Below are 15,884 nucleotides of genomic sequence, written 5' to 3'. Positions count from 1 at the left end.
CGTGCTGAACCAATTAAAGAAAAATTAATAAACTCATTAAAGGAAAGTGATTTAAATTTCAAGTAAAAGTATGAAAATCAGGTATATCGTCCATACTAAAATTTACAAACTTAGACAGAAAATGTAAACAACTGACATCACTGTGTGAATACAAACTATACATAGTCTTCCATCATTTAACACTGATTCATTTGACTGAAAATATTGAAATATTATAATGTTACTGCAGAATCAACTCCAAAAGTGTCACATTTTCATGCTAAAACCTAATATATGCATTATTATCACCCACCATGCATGAGAAAACAACAAAATTATTGCAAAGGAATACAGATTTTATTTCAAATATGTAGAAAATGAAGCAATAATGTGTGTGAAGGCTTGTTGTTATGTTTTCTTGACACACCTAGAAGACAGATAAGAAATTTCACAATAGTGCATTTTTGATTGGAGCAGTTATTCATAGAAAAGTGACTATTATTGCCAATGTATCCAAGTTTTGCATATACTTTATTCATTCAAAACTAAATTTAGAGAGAAAAACAGACTTGTACATACATAATCCACACATGTCCATGTCATAAAATATCATATTGTGGCACATATGAGTCTGTGAGGACCAAGCAATTTTTTTACTTGACTCACGACAAGCTTGTCAACCAACTGGAAATTGCAGGAGGTCATTACTCAATCTACAATCATCACACAGCAACTTAACACGAAAAATATACAAAGCAAGTACCATTCATTCATTCATTCATTCATTTTTCTACCGCTTATCCTCACAAGCATGCTGGAGCCTATCCCAGCTGTCTTCGTGCCAGAGGCGGGGTACACCCTGGACTGGTCGCCAGCCAATCACAGGGCACATATAGACAAACAACCATTCACACCACCATACAGTACACGTATATACATAAAAAAAAATACTCACCAGATATAAGTGTATCTGAGCAAAACAGCTAAAGCTATCAGCCCTACTGTGGCAGCACCGCACAGCGATGAAACCCTCACAACATAAGATGTACCTACAAAAAAAAATACAACAGAAAAACAACATATGTGCACATATCACAAAAGTGAGTACAGGACTCAACCATTTTTTAATATTACAGTAATCTTTTCAAGAGAGAATTATTGAATAGTAGAATAAACGCGTGAATTTTCCCACTCCATACCAATACAATGACTCTCAATGTCATTTTTATTCATTTTGAATGTATTATTTAAGGTTTATTTGTGTTCTTTACATTTGTTTATTAATTGGTGCAAAGTGGTTGTAATTACCTGTGACTTTAGCCCAAAGGACACAGGAGCTTTTTAAGTCCTAGGAAGTAAATAATAAAAATAACAAAATAATTTAAAATGTACTACGTCCAGATATGTAATGTAGTCGTGATTGCACCCACCCTTTTCCATTGACTGACAGCTCGCAAGACAACATAGTAGTGTCTGCCTTTCTCCAGAGGAGCGTTGAAAAAGCCTCCGTAGTAGAGACCATCTCCCACAGTAAAATTCATCGCCGTTCCAACATGGCTGATGCGCATCTGAGCTTGAACGGATCCTTTCACGGAACCATACTCGCTTGCGGTGTCGCCATCGACGGGAGCGGAACAGTCAAACACCATCGTGTCGTCTATAGGAAGTACAAACACTTGGTACAAACTGTCAAATGAAAAAGAAAATCACAATATTATGTATTTAACAGCAATCTGTTAGGTTTTTTTTTGCAAATTCACATAATTAATGGAGATAGTGTTCATATACATATTTTGTTTTTTACGTACCTTATTGGGTCAAGACTATTGGGTGATCTGTGCAACCTCAAAGTCGGTGCAGGAGTCTCGTATTCTCTGTAGTAGATGTCTGGTATTGGCGGTACTGTCAAACAGTGTATTGTAAAATATGTATTAGTCAGCAAATATGTATCCCTATTTCCTGTTCCATAATGAAAAGTCCAGATTTTAGCATAAGCGGTAGAAAAATGAATGAATGAATGCTACGTGCTTTGTATATTTTTAGTGTTAAGTTGCTGTGTGATGATTGTAGCACCGTGAGTCAGACTGTTGTATTGAGTAATGACCTCCTGCAATTTCCAGTTGGTTGACAAGCTTGTCGTGAGTCGAGTAAAAAAATGCTTAGTCCTCACAGACTCATATGTGCCACAATATGATATTTTATGACATGGACATATGTGGCTTTTGTGTACTCTTTTGTTATAAGTGATGGACCAGGACTTAACAGGTTGGTCAATTTAGATTAGTTTTTGACATAAATGTTGTCAACTTCAACAAATTCTAGTGTAAATCTGTTGTTGATTACAGTACTCCCTCGTTTATCAAAACCAACCATGATAAGTGAATTTCCATAAAGTAGGGTTCCTTATTTTAAAAAGGAATATTTTTATAGTTGTTTTTTTAACATTATTAGAGCCCTATATGCATGCAATAACACCCCTATAGTCACCTTTACCCTCATAGGCTCATACACCTAACAGGTATTTGTGTGTGTTGCTGTAAATGTGCATCATTGCGCCTGTCATTTAAATCTGTAATAAAGCCCTGTTGTTCCAGCTGTATGAATGTGAGTGTGAATGGTTGTTTGTCTATATGTGCCCTGTGATTGGCTGGCGACCAGTCCAGGGTGTACCCCACCTCTCGCCCCAAGACAGCTGGGATAGGCTCCAGCACCCCCGCGACCCTCGTGAGGAAAAAGCGGTAGAAAATGAATGAATGAGTGTTCCAGCTGTCAAGTCTGGTGCTTGTGTGTCTCCCCCAACATTACAGTAACATTACTGACACCTAGTGACCAGTGTAGAATACTACATATCATCACAACACCTCTAAATGCCTTATATCTGGATTTTAGTTGATATGAGAATGCTTAATTTCGGCAAAAAATATTTGTTTGACAAATGGGCTGCACAGTGGCCGTGTGGTTAGCGCGCAGACCTCACAGCTAGGAGACCAGTGTTCAATTCCATCATCGGCCATCTCTGTGTGGAGTTTGCATGTTCTCCCCGTGCATGCGTGGGTTTTCTCCGGGTACTCCGGTTTCCTCCCACATTCCAAAAAACATGCTAGGTTAATTAGCGACTCCAAATTGTCCATAGGTATGAATGTGAGTGTGAATGGTTGTTTGTCTATATGTGCCCGGTACCTGTTAAACTGGTGTTGGTGCTGATGGAGGCTGTGAACCCCTTTGACATCGCCGTGATAGAGATGCTGTAGTTTGTGGCTGGAAGCAGACTTAGACAGACCTTTAGCCAATCTGCCTTCGAGCTCAAAAACTGTTTCCTTTTGTCAACATTGGCCCTGTCGTAGTCTCTGGATCCTATGTAGGCCACCTACGATTGAAAGGTTACATTTATTGACACTGCCAACACGTGCTCATACCTGTATTTAACTTCAATGTTTACGCTGGTCTTGTTTTACCTTGTAAATTTCTGTATCCTCTTCATATTTCTCTGCTCTCCATTGCAGACATTTTTCATTGGAAACAAGGAGATGACCGATGGGTGGCTTGATTTCTGTGAGAAATATATCCATGTCCACATGAAAATCAAAAACAATACTAAAAAAAAGTATTCAAACAATAATAATAATAATATATACTATAATTATACAAATAATATAATATAACTAATGATAAAAACAATATTTTATACTAAGCCCATGCACACACTCAGCATGCCTTACGGTTATAAATTAGTATGAAACAGTGTTGTTGTGGTTGTATATTAGTGTCTTACTTGGCTACTCAATTAGAAGCGGCTTTTCAGCATTCACTAGCCACGTTTACATGAGGAGTTTTTCTCTTTCCGAGTGACCTTTCCGAAAGCAATGGTATACATGGAAAGGAATATTCCAATGGCGTGTCTACATGCGCCGCTATAATCAACCAGAATAGTCAATGGGGCATGCGCAGTAAATTGTAAACACCAAAATCACGTGATACCGACTTCCTGGACTTTTTCTTTCACTTGTTGGAATAACTCCGTATTGCCATTTTTTTCCTTCGTCCAGTCTTGAAATTTAGTTTGAATCAAAAACAAACTTTCCTTAGCAGTCCAGTGCCGATTGCTCGCCTCCATTTTTTTTTAAATCGAAGAACGTCTCGAGCTACGTGTGACGTCATATCTCAGCATTCGCTGAAAGAACGCACCCGGAAACAGGAAAAGATAAAGTTCAATCTTTCTAATATTTTATAATTAAGCTCGGCACATGTTTTATATAGATATATTTTTTCTTTTTGAATAAAAGTGGACTTGTGAATGGCGTATAGAAGGGTTTAGATTCTGTTCCACAGATAGCGCTAATGCACACAGAAGCTGCTTGCCAACCGCCAATAAACAACAGAAGAAGAAAAACACCACGAAGAAGAACGCAGTCTGACAACTTTCCGTTTGAGCGGGTACAAGATACCTCAATCGGATTGGGGAAAGGAATATTCCACAACCTGGGAATCCCATTATATATTCATTCGGCACTTTTGGCACTTTTTTTGGGGAATGAGGTGTATACAAAGGTTACATTTGAGCAAATAACCCGAATGGAATTGGAATATTATTTGGGTCCATGTAAACGTGGCTAATGATGGTTTTGAGAACACAACATTTGTGAGTAGTGGGTATTTACTGTATAACGATAATAACAAGAGGAAACACTATTGGATAGAATACTACTGAGAGATTCAGGGAACTAAATAGCTCACCTATACATTTGATTGTAGCCATCTGCCAAACACCAGAACTGCTGCAGAGTGAGACGTCGCTGCCCCTCCAGCTGTGATATCCATTTACACAGCGATGGATCACTACACTGTTGTTATGCCATACCACATCTGAGTGGGCAAGCAAGGGGATTGGGCCACATTTTGCTGGGGGGGGGGGAAAAACAATGGCACTGATTGATCAGGGGTTGCAGAAAGTATTGTTTTGTGCACATATTGGGTGATTTGTGCATGTTTATTTATACATAGGTATTTTTATTTGTATTGATTTTGGTTGGTTTTTTGTGTTTTGGATGTTTTTCATGTTCGAAATAAAGAAAACAAAAAAAAAAACAAAGCACAGGAGGTGTTCTTGTATGCCGACACACAACCAGCAAAACCCACAGTACAAAAAAAAATAAAAAATACAAGGGCATCTTTCTATACCTTCGCACTTTAATGACACTTTTGCCCATTCTCCTGATGTTTGACACGTAGAAATATTATCTCCACTCTCACGGTAATATCCACTGATACACTCATACAGCACCACACTGCCAGGACGAATGGAGCGGTCCCACAGGAGGTTAGTATTGGGGAGCGTTTGTGGGGGACCGCAGCTTATTTCTGCACACAGAAATAAATTAGTGAAACAAAAAAAGCAAATCAGGCAGCAGGCTTCAACTTTCAGAATTCAAACTCGCATTCATTTCACATCACTTGTGACGTAAGACGCTAAAACGCATTATATTTTTTTTGTATTTGAATTTCATGTTTATAGTCTGTCGACTTTATACAGTGGAACCCGCTTACTAAAAAATGGCCGCTTAAGTGGTCATTTGTATGGAAAATAGGTAAATTTTTGTGTTGTGGTATCGCTAAGCATGCAGTAGTAAACAACTACTGTCTAGTTACAAAGCATTAAAACTTGCACAGCATGACTTCCTGTTCAGTGCAAAGCAAGCATAAAAATAAAAGCATTTTTTTTTGGATTGCAGCTCTTTAGATTGCAGTTTTTTACATTTGCACATGTACAAAAGCTTGGTTGTTATTGTCGTCAAGACACGCAACAAATTTATTTTGCAGTAGCTCTGTTAAGATAAGAGTATAAAATACTGTCAAGTAGTAGTTCCAACAGACTACAATCTATATTGGGGAGATAGATACTGTTATTGTCTTAATTTGCAAAAACAAACAAAAGAGAAATACATGCTTTCATATTAGTGTCTCCGGAAGTGTCCAATTAAACCACGAAAATGTTGCTAGTCGCTTAAAAAAAACAACAACATACAATCCAGAAGGGACCATCTACAGTACAGAATTGGAACAACAAGCTACATTTACAGGCAGTCCCATTATAATGTGTTTATGAGAGAGGGCGCCAAATTTAGTCGTATTCGTCAAAAATAAATGAATGAATGGGAAATACTCATATGAAAAGATCTAATAATATAAATGTTAATCTAATCTAATAATTAGATTAACATTTAATCTTTAACATTCAATAATTAATCTAATTAATCTAATAATCTAAATACACAGAAAGGAAAAACCATGTTGGCAAACTACCAAGGGTGAATGAATGGCAAATACTCCTATGAAAAGATCTAATAATCTAAATGTTAATCTAATCTAATAATTAGATTAACATTTAATCTTTAACATTTAATAATTAATCTAATTAATCTAATAATCCAAATACACAGAAAGGAAAAACCATGTCGGCAAACTACCAAGGGTGAATGAATGGCAAATACTCATATGAAAAGATCTAATAATCTAAATGTTAATCTAATCTAATAATTTGATTAACATTTAATCTTTAACATTTAATAATTAATCTAATGATCTAAATACACAGAAAGGAAAAACCATGTCAGCAAACTACCAAGGGTGAATGAATGACAAATACTCATATGAAAAGATCTAGTAATCTAAATGTTAATCTAATCTAATAATTAGATTAACATTTAATCTTTAATCTTTAACATTTAATAATTAATCTAATAATCTAAATACACAGAAAGGAAAAACCATGTCGGCAAACTACCAAGGGTTAAACGATGCATTCGCTCTATATCATTGGTCAAAGTCACAATTAAATGTGACTTTCGACTTTCGACTTCGACATCCACTTAGGTCGCCGTCATTGATCCAGGTTCCACTGTATTACCGAAATGCAATCATCGTATAATACTCTACAATACATATACTGAAGTATATGCCAACAATGCATTCTGTCAATCAGTTCTGATGGTCTTCAAACGTTGCACCTTCACACCAAAGATCAATATCCTCCCACAGGCCACTCTGTCCACATACTGAGTAGTTTCTGGTACTCCTTGTGTCATATCCTTCATCACATTGGTAGACGACCACACTGCCGACATGCGTAGCGCCGTCCCATAGCCTTTTTGTATGCGTTATCACAACAGGCTCCTGACATTTGATTTCTACAACAGACAGACAGTAAATCACTGCAGATCAATTGTTATGGCAAAATTATGATATTTGATTTTTACAGTGGTATCTCAGTTAACGGTTCACGTCATTTTGTTAACAATCAAGATTTTTGCAAAAATTTTGCCTTGGCTTGCGTTCATCCGGTTTGTTTATGCCACCATCTTGGATTACGTTATGTTGTTAGGTGTGCAAGACCTCCGAATTTTATGTCCAGTTGTTCAATCATTTGTCTTTTTTTATTCTTTTTTATTCATTCATTCATTCATTTTCTACCGCTTTTCCTCACGAGGGTCGCGGGGGGTGCTGGAGCCTATCCCAGCTGTCTTTGGGTGAGAGGCAGGGTACACCCTGGACTGGTGGCCAGCCAATCACAGGGCACATATAGACAAACAACCATTCACACTCACATTCATACCTATGGACAATTTAGAGTCGCTAATTAACCTAGCATGTTTTTTTTGGAATGTGGGAGGAAACCGGAATACCCGGAGAAAACTCGTGCATGCACAGGTAGAACATGCAAACTCCACACAGTGATGCCCGAGCGGGGAATCGAACCCGGGTCTCCGTGCTGTGAGACCTGGCAAAACAGCAACAGAGTCAACTATAATGGGTAATATGAATGGAAAAATGACTATAGGGGTGTTATTTCATGTCTAGAGGTCTCTATAAATATTCATTAATTTTCTACCGCTTATCCTCACGAGGGTCGCGGGGGGTGCTGGAGCTTATCCCAGCTGTCTTTGGGTGAGAGGCGGGGTACACCCTGGACTGGTGGCCAGCCAATCACAGTGCACATATAGACAAACAACCATTCACACTCACATTCATACCTATAGACAATTTGGAGTCGCTAATTAACCTAGCATGTTTTTGGAATGTGGGACGAGAACATGCAAACTCCACACAAAGATGGCCGAGGGTGGAATTGAACCCTGGTCTCTGTGCGCTAACCACTCGATCGCCGTGCCGCCATTATTTTTTATTATTAATATATTATTTTTGCATCATTTCTGCATGTAAAACTCTGATTATTGTCCTTAAAATGTGTTTTGTGTTAACGTTTTTGCTGTCTGGCAAAGATTTTATTGGTTTTATATGATTTGTTTTGGTTAGAGTTCATTTCAGTTTGAGTCGGATGTTCTGGAACAGATTAATGACGTTAACCAAGGTACCACTGTTTTTTTTTATTTTGTGGCTTAATTCTATCACCTTTTGTAAATAATTTATGAATTAGGTGTCAGGTGTATCACCTTGGCAGTGCAGAATGGGTTGGTCCCATATTCCAGTGTCGGTACACACTGATGTAGTTCTGTCTCCAATATTGTAATATCCAAAGTTACAGAGATAAACAACTTCAGAGCCCACAGTAGATCTGTTATCCCATAAACGGACCGAATTCGAGATGTCAGGAGGAGCGCCGCAGTCAACTTCTACAGAGATTCAAAAGATGATTGAACCGTGATGTCGTAGTATACGTAAGAAAGTCATCAACAACTAAAGCAATGTTGTTACCTTTGCATGAAACGTCTGGCTTTGTCCAGTTACCGTTAGACATGCACCGCGATACGGCGCTTCCCTCGCTGTGATCGAATCCTGGTTTACAGTAATAGCTTGCTATGCTTCCAAGAACAGAAGTGCCATTCCATACATATCCTGTGTTTGGTAATGTGGGTGGTTTGCCACATAATATCTCTGGTACAGGATGATACACGTATGGGGGTTAGGACATGAAAACAACACAAACATTGAAAGCTCATCCATCAGAACACTTTAAATATCCTAAAATTGGTCCTATACTGACTTGAACTCATTAAATTGACATATAGGAAACATTTTTGGAGTGGTTCTTATGTTAAAATTAAAAAAAAACTAAATTTAGAGAGAAAAACAGATTTGTACTCACGGTGCTACAATCATCACACAGCAACTTAACACTAAAAATATACAAAGCAAGTACTATTCATTCATTCATTTTCTACCGCTTATCCTCACGAGGGTTGCGGGGGGTTGCTGGAGCCTATCCCAGCTGTCATTTGTACGAGAGGCGGGGTACACCCTGGACTGGTGGCCAGCCAATCACAGGGCACATATAGACAAACAACCATTCACACTCACATTCATACCTATGGACAATTTGGAGTTGGCAATTAAGTCGCCTAGCATGTTTTTTGGAATATGGGAGGAAACCGGAGTACCCGGAGAAAACCCACTCATGCACGGGGAGAACATGCAAACTTTACATAGAGATGCCCGAGTGGGGAATCGAACCCGGGTCTCCGAGCTGTGAGACCTGGCAAAACAGCAACAGCAACAGAGTCAACTATAATGGGTAATATAAATGGAAAGATGACTATAGGGGTGTTATTTCATGTCTAGAGGTCTCTATAAATATTCATTCATTTTCAACCGCTTTACCTCACAAGGGTCGCGGGGGTTGCTGGAGCCTATCCCAGCTGTCATTTGTGCGAGAGGCGGGGTACACCCTGGACTGGTGGCCAGCCAATCACAGGGCACATATAGACAAACAACCATTCACACTCACCTTCATACCTATGGACAATTTGGAGTCGCTAATTAACCTAGCATGTTTTTGGAATGTGGGAGGAAACCGGAGTACCCGCAGAAGAAAACCCACGCATGCACGGGGAGAACATGCAAACTCCACACAGAGATGGCCGAGGGTGGGATTAAACTCGGGTCTCCTAGCTGTGAGGTCTGTGCGCGAACCACTCGTCCACCGTGCAGCCAAGCAAGTACCAATATGTTATGCCTACCTTGGCAAAGAACAGATGCACCCTCCCACTGCCCTGCGGCGGTGCAGGTGGAGACATTGCTATCTCCAGCGTGCCGATACCCAAAGTTACACTGATAAAACACCTCAGCGCCCATCTTTGAGCTCTTATTCCAAAGCATGTGTGAATGAGGGAAGTGAGGAGGACGACCACAGTCAACCACTGAGTTGTAAGACAAGGACATAGAAAGCATTTCATACAACAGCCATAGTATTAGTGTAGTATTAGTAGTACTAGTATAGAGTCTATGTGCTGCAGAAAGGTTTGGTTCTTTGTTTTCTTACCTTCACAGATCATGTTAGTCCTACTCCATAGTCCGTCATCTCCACATTGTGAAGTGGTGACCCCGCTCTTCAACAGAAAGCCTTCACCGCAGACAAACGTGGCCACGCTTCCATATGTGGTCCCTGTTGCTGAGAACAACAGCATGTTGTCCTGCAAAGCCGGATGGCCACAGTCCACCACTGATTGAGTCATGAGAAACTACAATTAGATACGGCGGGATGGGTTCGAACATCAATACTGGGTCGTATCTGTATTGGATTATACAAGTCATTTGATTACATTTTTTTATATTAAAAAAAATATATTATGGAAAGCAGGAAGTGAACAAATATATTATATACTCGGAGAAAACCCACACATGCACAGGGAAAACATGCAAACTCCACAAAGAGATGGCCGAGAGTGGAATTGAACCCTGGTCTCCTAGCTGTGAGGTCTGCACGCTAACCACTCAACCACCGTGCCGCCATTATTTTTTATTATTAACATATTATTTTTGCATAATTTCTGCATGTAAAACGCTGATTATTGTCCTTAAAATGCGATTTGTGTTAACATTTTTGCTGTCTGGCAAGGATTTTATTGGTTTTATATGATTTGTTTTGGTTAGAGTTCATTTCGGTTTGAGTCGGACATTCTGGAACAGATTAATGACGTTAACCAAGGAAAACCCACGCATGCACGGGGAGAACATGCAAACTCCACACAGAAATGGCCGAGGGTGGAATTGAACCCTGGTCTCCTAGCTGTGAGGTCTGCGTGCTAACCACTTGACCACCGTGCCGCCATTATTTTTTATTATTAACACATTATTTTTGCATAATTTCTGCATGTAAAACTCTGATTATTGTCCTTAAAATGTGTTTTGTGTTAACATTTTTGCTGTCTGGCAAGGATTTTATTGGTTTTATATGATTTGTTTTGGTTAGAGTTCATTTTGGTTTGAGTCGGACATTCTGGAACAGATTAATGACGTTAACCAAGGAAAACCCACGCATGCACGGGGAGAACATGCAAACTCCACACAGAGATGGCCGAGGGTGGAATTTAACCCTGGTCTCCTAGCTGTGAGGTCTGCGCGCTAACCACTCGACCGCCATTATTTTTTATTATTAACATATTATTTTTGCATAATTTCTGCATGTAAAACTCTGATTATTGTCCTTAAAATGTGTTTTGTGTTAACATTTTTGCTGTCTGGCAAGGATTTTATTGGTTTTATATGATTTGTTTTGGTTAGAGTTCATTTCGGTTTGAGTCGGACATTCTGGAACAGATTAATGACGTTAACCAAGGAAAACCCACGCATGCACAGGGAGAACATGCAAACTCCACACAGAGATGGCCGAGGGTGGAATTGAACCCTGGTCTCCTAGCTGTGCGCGCTAACCACTCGACCGCCATTATTTTTTATTATTAACATATTATTTTTGCATAATTTCTGCATGTAAAACTCTGATTATTGTCCTTAAAATGCGTTTTGTGTTAACATTTTTGCTGTCTGGCAAAGATTTTATTGGTTTTATATGATTTGTTTTGGTTAGAGTTCATTTCGGTTTGGAACAGATTAATGACGTTAACCAAGGAAAACCCACGCATGCACGGGGAGAACATGCAAACTCCACACAGAGATGGCCGAGGGTGGAATTGAACCCTGGTCTCCTAGCTGTGAGGTCTGCGCGCTAACCACTAGTCCACCGTGCCACTCATACAAAAACAGATATCAGTGAAAATAAACATAGTAGAGAATTGAAAAATATTAGTCGTGACCCAATACTGATATTCTTCTTGGTATCAACACTATCAATATTTGTATATTTTTTATATTTATATGTTTTGCCTTAATTTCCACACAAAATACCAATCCCACCCGTTTGCATAATGCACTTTTACCTTTGCATGAAACCTTGTCTTTGTGAGGATGAAAGGGTTCTTTCCCATTGTGGACTCGGTACCCCAGCTGGCAGCTGCAGTCAAAACCGCCATCCAGGTTCCTGCACTGACCCCCTGGTCCACACTGCCCCGACACGCTGCACTCATTCATGTCTGCAGGAAACAAGCATGCTATGGCAGGTACTTCACAATGGAGACTAATCATAACAATATTTCATGAAACTTTGAGACTCACCCTGGCAGTGGGTTCCATCGTTTGGAATGAAAACCGGCATGTTGTTGGACGCCATGTAACCGTCCAGGCAGGTACAGTAGTAACTGCCATACGTATTGTGGCACGTTGTATGCTGACCGCATATCTTCGTGGCTCCTATCTGACACTCATCTTTATCTAGCAGCGAAAAGCCATTAAAGTCAACTAACGATATCAGAACTTGTTCAGTCTAAGGCAGGGGTCTCAAACACGCGGCCCGCGGGCCAAATGTGGCCCGCAGGACACTAGTTTGAGACCCCCGTCTTGATATGAAAGTTCAATGTTAGGATGGTTATATGGATGCTGTATGGTATCATGTACCCAGAAAAAATTATTACGTTTGATTAATGTTCATGTTAAAGGTTAAATAACTGTTAATAGTTATCCTCCCTATCCGTGTGGAAGTGGTAAGTTTTTGGCTATTTAAGATTAAAGGAAATAACTTGAAGGCTACCGTTTAGGTCGCTAGCTCTCTAGTTTGCGAGTTAGCATGTGTCTCAAGACCCTGCAGTTGCGCAATATGTTGTAAATAAAAAGTATAAATGTGACTATAGTCGTGTTTTGTCATGTCTACAGGGCTCTAATAATGCTTTGTTCATTTTAATCTGAAAAAAATCATTTGTCTACCCACCAACTATATGTGGTTTCTTAAGTTTTTATTATTTGCTGTTTTATTATTATTATTATATTTATTTATTACTGATTGATTGATTTTCTTTATTCTTGATTGATTTATTTTTCATCTTATTTTGTGCATAAAAATAAAAATTAAGATATTTGAAAAACACGACTACAGTCACGTTTATACTTTTGCTAGCTAGCGACCTAAACGGTAGCCTTCAAGTTATTTCCTTTAAACTTACATAGACAAAAACTTACCACTTCCACACAGATAGGGAGGATAACTATTAACAGTTATTTAACCTTTAACATGAACATTAATCAAACGTAATAATTTTTTCTGGGTACATGATACCATACAGCATCCATATCAAACTTCACGCGGGCCGCACTAACATTAAACTTTCATATCAAGCCGGGGGCCTCAAACTAGTGTCCTTGTTATTTACAACATATTGCGCAACTGCAGGGTCTTGAGACACATGCTAACTCGCAAACTAGAGAGCTAGCGACCTAAAGGGTAGCCTTCAAGTTATTTCCTTTCAACTTAAATAGGCAAAAACTTACCACTTCCACACGGATAGGGAGGATAACTATTAACAGTTATTTAACCTTTAACATGAACATTAATCAAACGTAATAATTTTTTCTGGGTACATGATACCATACAGCATCCATATCAAACTTGACGCGGGCCGCACTAACATTAAACTTTCATATCAAGGCGGGGGGCCTCAAACTAGTGTCCTGCGGGCCACATTTGTTTGGGAACCCCTGCTTTAAATAGCAAATGAACCAAACTGCAAACTTTGATAAAAGCCGACTCAAACTGCGCCACGAGTTATGAGCTAGGAAGTTCCTACCTTGGCACAGAGTTCTTCCATTTCCCACAAAACCATACTTGCAGTTGCAAACTTTTCCCGAGTTATCTGACTTGTTATCACATGTGGCGTTGACGTGGCAGCTGGAACAAACGTCCTGAATGTTTGCAGCTGCTGGCATCCCTGAGAGACGGGAAAGTTAGTGATGCAATAATAATAAAATGCTGACACGGCGTTTTTGTATTCGTATGCTCACCTGCAATCAGACAAAACAGGAAGAACGTGAATACAGGAGTACTTCTCTCATCCATCGTTTGCTCTCGTCTTCACTCTATCACAAAGTCATCCTCGTCTTTCACTGCTTTTGTTTTCATATTGACCGGCTAAGCAGAATTGAAAAGGGTTTTTTTTTTTTTAGTTGGTGGTTTTTGTGGTTTCTGTCACTGCTGACACTTTCAGTTATACTTCACTCACACTGTCATCACAGTGTGGAAGTTGATAACGGGGTACCACCCACCTCAATCCATCACACCACAGCAGGGGGTGTCCGAATATATCCCACCCAGAAAAATGATACATTTTGTACATTAGCTTTGTGTTATGAGTAAACAAATGAGGGTAACACAGCAGTGATGGGAAGTTCATCGCTTTTTAGAGAACCGAATCTTTTGACTCGGCTCCCGAAGAAAGGCTCTACCCTCTATGGGTCGCTACTCCTGACTGTGTGGTCGACATGCTAACCACTAGTTCACCGTGCAGCATGTAAAAATTTAATTACTGTATCATTCATTCATTTTCTACCCTGGACTGGTGTCCAGCCAATCACAGGGCACATATAGTCAAACAACCATTCACACTCACATTCATACCTATGGACAATTTGGAGCCGCTAATTAACCTAGCATGTTTTTGGAATGTCGGAGGAAACCGGAGTACCCGAAGAAAACCCACACATGCACGGGAAGAACATGCAAACTCCACACAGAGATGCCCGAGCGGGGAATCGAACCCTTATCTCCTAGCTGTGAGACCTGGCAAAACAGCAACAGCAACAGAGTCAATTATAATGGGTAATATGAATGGTAAGATGACTATAGGGGTGTTATTTCATGTCTAGAGGGCTCTATAAATATTCATTCATTCATTCATTTTCTACCGTTTTTCCTCACAAGGGTTGCGGGGGTGCTGGAGCCTATCCCAGCTGTCTTTGGACAAAAGGCGGGGTACACCCTGGACTGGTGGTCGCCAGCCAATCACAGGGCACATATAGACAAACAACCATTCACACTCACATTCATACCTATGGACAATTTGGAGCCGCTAATTAACCTAGCATGTTTTTGGAATGTGGGAGGAAACCGGAGTAACCGGAGAAACATGCAAAGAATTGAACCCGAGTCACCTAGCTGTAAGACCTGTCAAAACATCACCGACAACAGAGTCAACTATAATGGGTAATATGAATGGTAAGATGACTGTAGGGGTGTTATTTCATGTCTAGAGGGCTCTATAAATATTCATACATTCAACATGCAAACTCCACACAGAGATGGCCGAGGGTGGAATTAAACCCAGGTCTCCTAGCTGTGAGGTCTACTCGCTAACCACTCGACCACCGTGCAACTTGTATCAAATATTTATTATCGAAATAGTAAATTTCCAACAAAACACAACATAATCAAATATAAATAATAAGGAAAAAACAGCACACAGCTGACTCTTTAGAAAGTGCCACAGCTTTTGTTTCCTGCTGCTCATTTTCTTCACTTTCCCAACCAATCACGTGCAGCTATGACAGAAAAAAGGAACTAAAAAAGCATCTCGTTCATGTACTCCCATCAGTATGATACAGTGGGATACGCTTACACAATATCTAGGCCAGGGGTCGGCAACCTTTACTATCAAAAGAGACATTTTACCCCCCCCCCCCACACACACACACTCACTAAAGGAAAATTGACTGTAACCGCAAAAAACATAATTTAAATATCCAAATAAATATATGAGTGATAAATAGAATAGCACCGCTTACCTGATGGTCTT

At 39.6% G+C, this 15,884-nt stretch overlaps 1 protein-coding gene across 4 annotated transcripts; it reads right to left on the bottom strand.

Moving 5' to 3' along the window:
* Positions 1-275: 275 nt before the first annotated feature.
* susd1 (sushi domain containing 1) lies at positions 276-15,884 on the bottom strand. Of its 4 annotated transcripts, XM_078789199.1 has the most exons (19): positions 15,874-15,884; positions 14,098-14,172; positions 13,884-14,024; positions 12,382-12,537; positions 12,147-12,299; positions 10,253-10,432; positions 9,951-10,130; positions 8,689-8,868; positions 8,427-8,606; positions 6,984-7,163; positions 5,158-5,337; positions 4,714-4,878; positions 3,435-3,529; positions 3,160-3,346; positions 1,788-1,881; positions 1,410-1,665; positions 1,288-1,327; positions 935-1,028; positions 276-406 (listed from the first exon to the last, which is right to left on the bottom strand). In XM_078789199.1, exons 2-19 carry the CDS (start codon positions 14,150-14,152, stop codon positions 388-390), a joined length of 2,535 nt encoding a protein of 844 aa, XP_078645325.1. In that variant the 5' UTR covers positions 14,153-14,172; positions 15,874-15,884; the 3' UTR covers positions 276-387. The 4 variants fall into 4 exon arrangements, with proteins under 4 accessions (XP_078645325.1, XP_078645324.1, XP_078645326.1 ...); XM_078789198.1 differs by lacking the exon at positions 15,874-15,884 and having other exon boundaries at positions 14,098-15,783; XM_078789200.1 differs by lacking the exons at positions 8,427-8,606; positions 8,689-8,868; positions 15,874-15,884 and having other exon boundaries at positions 14,098-15,780.

Source organism: Doryrhamphus excisus, linkage group LG3 (assembly GCF_037039965.1).
Source record: "Doryrhamphus excisus strain RoL-2023G ecotype Guam linkage group LG3, RoL_Dexc_Guam_v1.1, whole genome shotgun sequence".
NCBI lineage: Eukaryota > Metazoa > Chordata > Actinopteri > Syngnathiformes > Syngnathidae > Doryrhamphus > Doryrhamphus excisus.
This window is presented reverse-complemented; position numbering and strand designations above follow the sequence as displayed.

What these genes read in the sequence shown, in the direction of transcription:
- susd1 (XM_078789199.1), bottom strand. Translation starts at nt 14,152, where the DNA reads ATGGATGAGAGAAGTACTCCTGTATTCACGTTCTTCCTGTTTTGTCTG. An exon ending in AGTGTCATTAAAGTGCGAAG is followed by an intron (nt 4,879 to 5,157) that starts GTATAGAAAGAT and finishes CCCCCCCCCCAG; the next exon opens with CAAAATGTGGCCCAATCCCC. An exon ending in CACCAACACCAGTTTAACAG is followed by an intron (nt 1,882 to 3,159) that starts GTACCGGGCACA and finishes ACTGTTTGACAG; the next exon opens with TACCGCCAATACCAGACATC.